This window comes from Pezoporus wallicus, unplaced genomic scaffold, assembly GCF_028554395.1.
Source record: "Pezoporus wallicus isolate ANWC-B61680 ecotype Strahan unplaced genomic scaffold, APGP_CSIRO_Pwel_v1 contig_13399, whole genome shotgun sequence".
Taxonomy (NCBI): Eukaryota; Metazoa; Chordata; class Aves; order Psittaciformes; family Psittacidae; genus Pezoporus; species Pezoporus wallicus.
Window position 1 is genome coordinate 424,677 of NW_026639844.1, and position 8,344 is coordinate 433,020.

The window sequence follows — 8,344 nt, forward strand, 5'->3', positions numbered from 1 at the left end:
GGGCAGGGGGCACTTCCCTGCCAGCAGAGCCAGGACTTGGCCCCCGGGTACCCAGCACCCGAACCCAGCCCTAAGGGTGCCCCTCCATTGGCCACCCTCAGCCTGGAGGCGCCTGGTGGGTTGGGTGCTGAGGCCATGCCCCCTCCATGCCACACATCCTATGCAGGGTCCCATCCACCCCCTGTCTTCCATCCATGCCCAACCCATGGTGCTGCGTGCTCCATGCCCAGGGCTGTGAATTGTGGCGCTGGAGCTGAAGGCCTTGGTCCAGTGACCGGTTTTGTGTGGCTGGATCCACTGGGAGAGCCGGGAAGCCGAACACAGGCGCATCCTGGCACCCGCTCAGGTTTGCGATGCTGCAGCCTCGCATGCACCCCTCCATACTCACATACACCCGTGCGCACACATGCATGGCTATACGCATCCATGCACACATGCCCATACATGAGTGGACATGTGGATACGTGAGCATCCACACACATGCTCGCATGCACTCATATGTGCACATGCATGCGGTGCCCCCACACACACTGCTGCTGTGTCCCCACGTGTCCCGTCCTCCATAGCAGCAGCACAGGCCACCAGCGCCCCACACATGGCCGTACCCCCCCCCCCAAGAAGCCCCAGGGCTCCCCCCAGCCTGTCCCCGTCAGCTGGTGGCCATGTGTGGGGCAGTGCAGCTGAGTACACAGCCCCTGCCATCCGTCTTGCTGCCTGTCAGGGCTGGGGGCTGCTGCGGCCCCCCCAGCCCCGGCCCAGCGGGAAGCTGGGGCGAGAACAGGGCAGGAGCTGGGGGTCCTCTCTCTGCACCGGCACCTGCGGGCTCCCTGCCTGCATCCAGGGGCTTGTCCGTGCCCTGCTCTGCCCCTCTGCAGGGGTAGGAACAGCCCCAGGCAGGGGCTATTGCCAGGGTTAAGGTGAGGTGAGGGGCAGCAGGAGATGCAGCTGGCAAGGCACACGTCCCCATGGCCATGCGGATGCCCCCAGCCCCAGCAGGACCTCCAGCCCCCAGCACAGCCCTCTGCCCCCCACAGTGTGATTTACAGGCTCTGCAAAGGCAGACAAATGGTGAAGGAAAACAGGGCAGGGGTCCCACGGTGAGGGGCTGCCTGTGCCCCACGGGGGGGACAGGGTCCGTTTGCTCACAGCCGGTGGGATCGGTGGGCAGTGAAGCAGTGCCGGTGCTAGGCAGCACAGACACCCGGCCACGGTCCCGGTAACGACACCAGCCCCAGAGCCCCACACATGAGCTCCAGTCCTGCAGCCACGGGGCTTTGGCCATGGGCCACGTCCTTGGGAGCCAGGTCCTGCCCTCGGCTCGCCTTTGCCATGCCCGGAGCATCGCCAAGCCACCGGGGCAGGGGAGGAAGGCGGGCAGGAAACTTCCCTCCTGCTTGCTTGGCCCAGCTGGCTGCCCCCCACCTGCTCTGGGGGTGCCGGGCTTGGGGCTGGGAGGTGAAGGCAGAGTGGGACCCACACAGACACCCTCGGTGAGGAGTAGCAGGGGGTGACCATCAGTTGTGGTATCGGGTGCCCAGGAAGGCCCAGGAGCCACCCGCAGGGACACTGGTGGCTCCGGCTGCTGCCAGCTCAGTTCTCCCCTCGCAGGAAAAGCCTCTGAGCTCCCACTGCCGGTGCACAGCGGAGGGAGGAAACGCTCCTGCTGCCCTGCAGTGCTGCCTGCGACACTGCCCGTGCCCCTGGCCATGTCCCCGCTGCGGGCAGGAGGGTGGCAGGCCCTGGGGATGGAGGGACAAGGGGTGCAGAGCAGCCCTGTGGGACTGCCCACCTCGGGCACCCTCCTGGGCACAGACCCCACCTCAGCAGAGCACAGTGGGGTGTCAGAGCAATGTGTCCCCCTCCAATAAACACCCTGGGGACTGCACCGGTGCCACCCACTCCTGGGTACCAGCCCCATCCCATCTTCCGTGCGCCAGGTTTGCCCCGTGCAGGACCCCAGGCTGGCCGAGGCTGGGGACACAGTACCCATGGGTGGCACCGCGTGTGGCATCCCCCCGCAGCCCATGGACGGTGAGGAATGCAGCTCAGGGAGCGCTTCCCATGCGGTGTCAATGGCAGCGGCACCACCGGTACCGCCATGGGCACGACCCGGAGCCCGGCGCCGGTGCAAGGTGCGCGGCCAGCCCGGGGCTCTGGAGCGGGACCGGGCCCGCGGCCGCAGCCAGCGCTGGCTCCCGCGGGCCGGGGCGAGGACACGGCCCTGGCCGGAGGCGCTGGGGGCCGGCTGGGGGTGGGCTCCGGCGCCAGCCCCTCCCCGCCCGTATAAACCTCGAGTCCCCCCCGCAGCCGCTCGTCCCAGCCCTGCTCGGCCGCCGGAGCGGAGCAGCCGCGGGAAGGCGCCCGGCAGCGGCCGTGTCGACAGGGGAAGGGTCCCCGCAGCGCCGGGGGGTGCCCCCAGCAGGGCCTTGGGGGGCACGGGCGGGCACCCCACCATGGCCTTCACCATGCTGCGCCCCGTGGCCGCCCGCGTGCTCTACCCCGACCTCAGCATCCTCTCGGAGGACGAGGAGAACCGGAGCGAGAGCGACACGTCGGACCAGTCGTTCGGGTGCTGCGAGGGCGCCGAGGCTCGCCGCAAGCTGCCGCGCAAACCGGGGCCCATGGTGATGGTGAAGCAGAGGCAAGCGGCCAACGCGAGGGAGCGGGACCGGACCCAGAGCGTTAACACGGCCTTCACCGCCCTGCGGACCCTCATCCCCACCGAGCCCGTGGATCGGAAGCTGTCCAAGATCGAGACCCTCCGCCTGGCTTCCAGCTACATCTCCCACCTGGCCAACGTGCTGCTGCTGGGCGAGGGCTGCGAGGACGGGCAGCCCTGCTTCAGTGCCATCTATGGGGCCAAGGGCGACCTGGACAGCAAGCAGCCCCGCAGCATCTGCACCTTCTGCCTCAGCAACCAGCGGAAAGGGGTGAGCGGGGCGCTGGGGTGGGGGTCCCTGGGGGAGCGGGGCCATGGGGTTCCTGCGCTGAGGGGCTTGGTGGGAACCGCAGGCTCTGGCTCCAGCTTTGGCTGCTCCCGGCCAAGCGCCGCTCGTAGCCGCACGCCCACAGCTCCCGCTCGCGTCAGAGGGCAGGGCTGCTCCCCCACGTCCGTCCGGGATGGGAGGTCTCGAGGGGTTAAAGTCACCCCGGTGCGGGGGGCATTCGGCTGCTTCGGGAGGGGGGGAGCTCAGACCTCGAAAGCTGACCCCATCCTTGTCACCATCCCCACCCCTGTCCCCCGTGCAGTTCCTGATGCGATGAGACAGGCAGGGCACAGAACGCGTTGGCCTCAAGCAGGGTCTGTCAGCAGCACCAGCGCGGCTCCCACATGGGCCAGAGGGCTGAGCTAGGTCATGGCATGGAGCCCCTGCCCTGCCTGACCCCCCAGCACCCTGCGGCTCAGAGGGCACCTTCCCCACGGTGAGCCCATCCCGCTGCCCACGCTGGGACCCTGGGTTCCCCTGGAATGGGCTCTGCAGGGTGAGGGGCTGGCAGCATCCTGGCCCCATGGGCATCCCTTGGCAGGGACATGAACCGGGGCTGCTGGACCTGCCACTGGCCCTACAACCTGTCCCATGTGTGACCACGGGGCACGCTCCAGCCCCTAGGGACTCTTTTGGTTCCAGTTGCTCCATTTTAACTGTTCCTCCTGCACCGGACTCTGCAGCTTTCACAGCCCTTCCCAGGGGACACCCAGCCCTGCTCCTTGCTGTTGCTGCCCCGGGCTGAGATCCTCTGGCCAGGGCTGAGCTGTGTCCATGGGCTGCTCCCCAGGGCTGGAGCTGGGGGGCTGGCACAGTGCTGGACCCCCAGGAGACCCTGCAGAGGTACCAGGGCTGTGACACCCAGAGCTATGGGGACAACAGCAGGAGCTGGGCTGGGATCCGGCTCTTTGCCTCCTGGATCTGGGGCTGGGCTGGAAATGGGTTGGGTTGGGCTGGAAATGGCCTGGGCTGGAAATGGGCTGTACTGGGCCACGTTGGGCTGTGCTAGCCTGGAAATGGGCTGGGGTGTGATGGGCTCTGCTGAGCCAGGCTGGGTTATACTGGGTTGTTCAGGGCTAGACCTGGGCCATGCTGGTCTATGCTGGGTTATACTGGGCACAGCGAGGCTGAAGTTGCGCTGGTGCACTGGGAGATGGGGTTGGGCCTCCTCATCCTTCGTGGGGCCATGTCTCTGTCCTGGGTCTGTAGATCACAGCAGCACCGAGCACCCACGAGGGCTGTGTCCCTGCAGGGTGACAGGGCCACGGGCACCCACCTCAAGGTCCCCGTAACCTCCACTTCCCATCCACCTACCCATGCACTAACCATGCAGTGCCCTGCCTGCCCAGCCTGGACCACCCCAGCACATCCCCATGGCCATTTCAGAGCGACTCCTCCATGCAGGGCAATCACAGGGCGGTGTTGGGCAGCAATGGGGCACCCCACAGCGGGACACCCCCGGTGCCTGCAGCTCTCGCTCCTCTCTCCGCAGGGCGGCCGGAGGGACCTCGGGGGCAACTGCCTGAAGGTGCGGGGGGTGACCCCGCTGCGGGTGTCGCGGAGATGAGCCGGGGCCCGGCAGCACCCGCCTGACACAGCGGCAGCGCCAGAGACCGCAGCAGGGAGGGAGGGAGCCGGAGCCCGCGATGGCGGCAGGGCCGCGGGCTGGCACCGCACCGGCACCAACACCGGCACCGACCCCGGCGCCGGCAGCGGGGCAGGAGGACGCTCCTGGGGCTGAGGCTGCCGGAGATGGGGGTCCCCGCGCCCCAGGGCTGCACTGGAAGGGGCGCGCTGGGGCCGGCGTCGAGGCGCTCCGGGCTGGGCACACGGTGCCGATGGCGGCCCCGCGGCGCTGGTTCTGCTCCTGCAGCACCTGGAAATAAACGTTATTTTTATGACGGGCCGGTGCCTGCCTGAGCCCGGCGTGGGGCAGGGTGGGGGGCGAGGGGGCACGGACCCGGTTCCATGGCACTGGAGCCAGTGCGACCATCCCAGCTCTCCCCACAGATCCACATGTGGTGAGACCCCCGGGCACAGCTGGCCCCACGTCCCCAGCCCTTGGCGACAATTTCAGCTCCACAAGGGCTACGGGAGCCCCAATACCACCCGTGTTGTGCCATGCCAGGGGATGGGGATGGCACTGCCAGCCCTGTGCCGTAGCCATGAGCGCCCCGGCGGTGGCTTGGGGTTGGTGTCGGTGCTTTTGTGCCTTCCCCCGTGCCTGGACTGCTGTGACTGCCACCACCGCCACTGCCACCATCACCGCGCCGGCCACCAATGGTCGCCACCGCTGCCACCGCCACCAACACCCTCCTGGTGCCACCAGCACTGTGATGGTCCCCCAGCACTGCAGCTGCAACCAACACCATTGCCACCACAGTGGCTGTGCGTGGTGGGGCTGCAGCGGCAGCACCTACACGGGGTCAGGCTGGGACAAGAGGGGTTCCCAGGCCGGGTTCCCCTGGGGGGGGGGCCGGTTCAGCTGATGTCGGGGTCACCGGGCCTGGGAAAGGTGCCACCGTGCCGAGCCCCACGGCTCCCAGGGGCCCGCAGCTGCAGATGGGGCTGCCGGGGGGAGGTCCTGCTCCATCACCCTGGGGTGCTGCAGCCAGCGGGGAGCAGGGGGACACCGCGGGGTCCTGCAGGAGCCTCCCCCTGCCCAGCCATGGGGCTGGGTGAAGGCAGGAGCCCAGCGGCACCTTTCCCCCCCCCCCCCCCCCCGGCCCGGCTCGGGCTCCCCCTGGCCCGGGTTTGATTTATGGAGCTGACAGCGCGGCGCAGCTGTGAGAGCTGGTCCCAGGCAGGGAGCGGGGTGGGTGGGAGAGGTTTGTTCTCAGCGTGGATAATGCGTCCCAGGCCCCAATAAACAGCCGTGAGATTCTCCAAACAGCCCGGGACACAGGATCCTGCCCCCGGCTTTATTGGGGGGCAAAGGGGGGGTTGCTCTGCAAACAGCCCGACCCACACATGAAAGGGGGATGTGCCCCTGAGTGGCGGCTCCAGAGCCCCCTGGGGCCAGCGAGGGCTGGTGGTCTCAGTGCTGGGGGCACGGCAGGGCCCAGCACGCCGTGTGCAAGTCCCAGTGTGTCCCAGCCGCTGGGATGTGGGTCCTGGTGTGTCCTGGTGCTGAGCATGGGGGTCCCAGAACGTCCCAGCGCCAGCAGTGAGAGCCCCAGCAAGCTCCAGTGTAAAGGCCATGGGTTCCAGTAAGTCCCAGTGCAGGAGATGTGCACTTCGTATGTCCCAGTGTCAGGGACTGGGACTCCAAAAGGCCCCAGTGTAAGGACCATGGATCCCAGTACGTCCTGATGCTGGGCCCATGGATCCCAGTATGTCCCAGTACCAGGGACTGGGCCTCCAGCAAGCCCCCAGTGTAAACCATGGATTCCAGTACATCCCAGTACGGGAGCCACAGGCCCCAGCACATCCCACTGCCAGCAATTAGGGACACAACAAGCTCCAACGTAACAGCCATGGGTCCCAATATATCCCATCACTGGGGCTGCGCATCCCAGCATGTCCCAGCACTGTGGCCATGGGTCCCAGCACGTCCCAGTGCCAACCCCGCGGGTCCCAGCACATCCCGGTGCCAAGCCCATGGGTCCCAGCACATTCCAGCCCCTCCCAGCACCACGAGAGGGAAACGGTGACTCAGAGGCACTGGGGCCCACAGGCCCTATGGGAGCCGGGTGCCCCTTTGCCCTGTGCGGGGTGAGCGCCGCGGCCACCAGCACCCGAGCCCCAGTGCCGGGCACCGCAGCCCCGCGCTCCCCTCCCATCCTCTCCCCTTCCTGCGCTCGGACACCCTTGGAAAGGCTCTTGGCCGCTTTCTCTGAGACAGGAAGGTGTCCCCGAGTCTCAGGAAGGAAAAACACTCAGTGCTGAACCCACAAAGACCGTCTCCGAGGGGCCGGGGCTGGAGAGGCTCCAGGCCTGACATCACCTGGGAACTGGAACCAGGACCGCAGCTGCACTCCGCGCACGGTATTTTTTTCTTTAACTTGTGTTTTTAAACTTTCTTTTTATAGAATTCTTTTTTTTTTTTTTTTCCCCTTTCCCTTCTCCATTCCCCTCCCAAATAGTTCAGCCTCTCCAGCGAGGCTGGAATGCAGGAGGGCTGCACCCGCAGCCTGCAATGATGGGATGGTCCAGGATGGGTCCGGATGGGCTGGGGCTGCTGGAGCCATAGGCAGGGGCTCGCTTCCCACTGATGGGGGACCAGGACCCCATAGCCCCCAGCACCGCTGTGCACCAGGGATGGTGGGAAGGGACCCAAAGCCATGTGGGGACCCAGGAGCATCTGTCCAGCCATGGGGGTGTGGGAGGATGGAGGGCAGAGGGGTCTGCGCTGCTCTCCTGACTCACAGCCCCTGGGATGCGGCAGCAGGGTCAAACCATGTCTGAGCCCAAGCCTCGGCCTGAGTCAGCCAGGCAAGAGGAGGCAGCCGGGGCTGGGTGACACAGAGGCAGATTTCAGCCCCAGAACCCAGCCCTCCTCAGGCCTTGTCCTTTGGCAAAACCTTTGGGTGCTGCCTGGCCCTCCCTGGGCTCATGGCAGCACAGAGGCTCAAGACAAAGATCCCAACGTGTCCTGCACCAGAGCAAAGCTCAGTGTTTGCTGTCCAGGGAATCCTCCCTGTGGCAGTGACCACAGCAATGGATTGAGCACCACAGGTCACCCCCGGCCCCATCCCACCTGTGGTGCTCAGTGACCCCCAGGATCTAGATGGCAGCGGGTGGGTATAGGGGGATAAGGGAGGGAGGACAGGGGGACAGGTGGAGGAAAGGACCAGAATGGGCAGGCAGGGCTGGGATGGGAGAGGGAGGACGGGGTGGGATGGGATGGACTGGGATGGGGTGGGATGGGATGGGATAGGATGGGATGGGATTGGGTGGGATGGGGTGGATGGGATGGGATGGGATGGGATGGGATGGGATGGGATGGGATGGGATGGGATGGGGTGGGATGGGGTGGGATGGGGTGGGATGGGGTGGGATGGGATGGATGGGATGGGGTGGGATGGGATGGGATAGGATGGGATGGGATTGGGTGGGATGGGGTGGATGGGATGGGATGGGATGGGATGGGATGGGGTGGGATGGGGTGGGATGGGGTGGGATGGGGTGGGATGGGATGGATGGGATGGGGTGGGATGAGCAGACCAGGGGTCAGCGTGGAGGCCCCTACCCTCGGATACTGACCCTGCCAGCACCCTACCAGTGTCCCTGGGGGAGAACCAGAGCCAAGGGTCTGCTTGAGATCCCCGGGACCACGCCAGCTCCTCACCACCCCACCAAGGCCAGCGGCGTCTCCACAGCCCAGTGCCATCCCTAAGGGACACACAGCCGAGGTC

The 8,344-nt window shown here is 66.7% G+C and overlaps 1 protein-coding gene across 1 annotated transcript; it reads left to right on the forward strand.

The window, feature by feature from the left end:
* Positions 1–1,982: 1,982 nt before the first annotated feature.
* Positions 1,983–4,950, forward strand: TCF15 (transcription factor 15). Its single transcript, XM_057416578.1, has 2 exons — positions 1,983–2,930; positions 4,480–4,950. Exons 1-2 carry the CDS (start codon positions 1,989–1,991, stop codon positions 4,552–4,554), a joined length of 1,017 nt encoding a protein of 338 aa, XP_057272561.1. The 5' UTR covers positions 1,983–1,988; the 3' UTR covers positions 4,555–4,950.
* Positions 4,951–8,344: the final 3,394 nt, after the last annotated feature.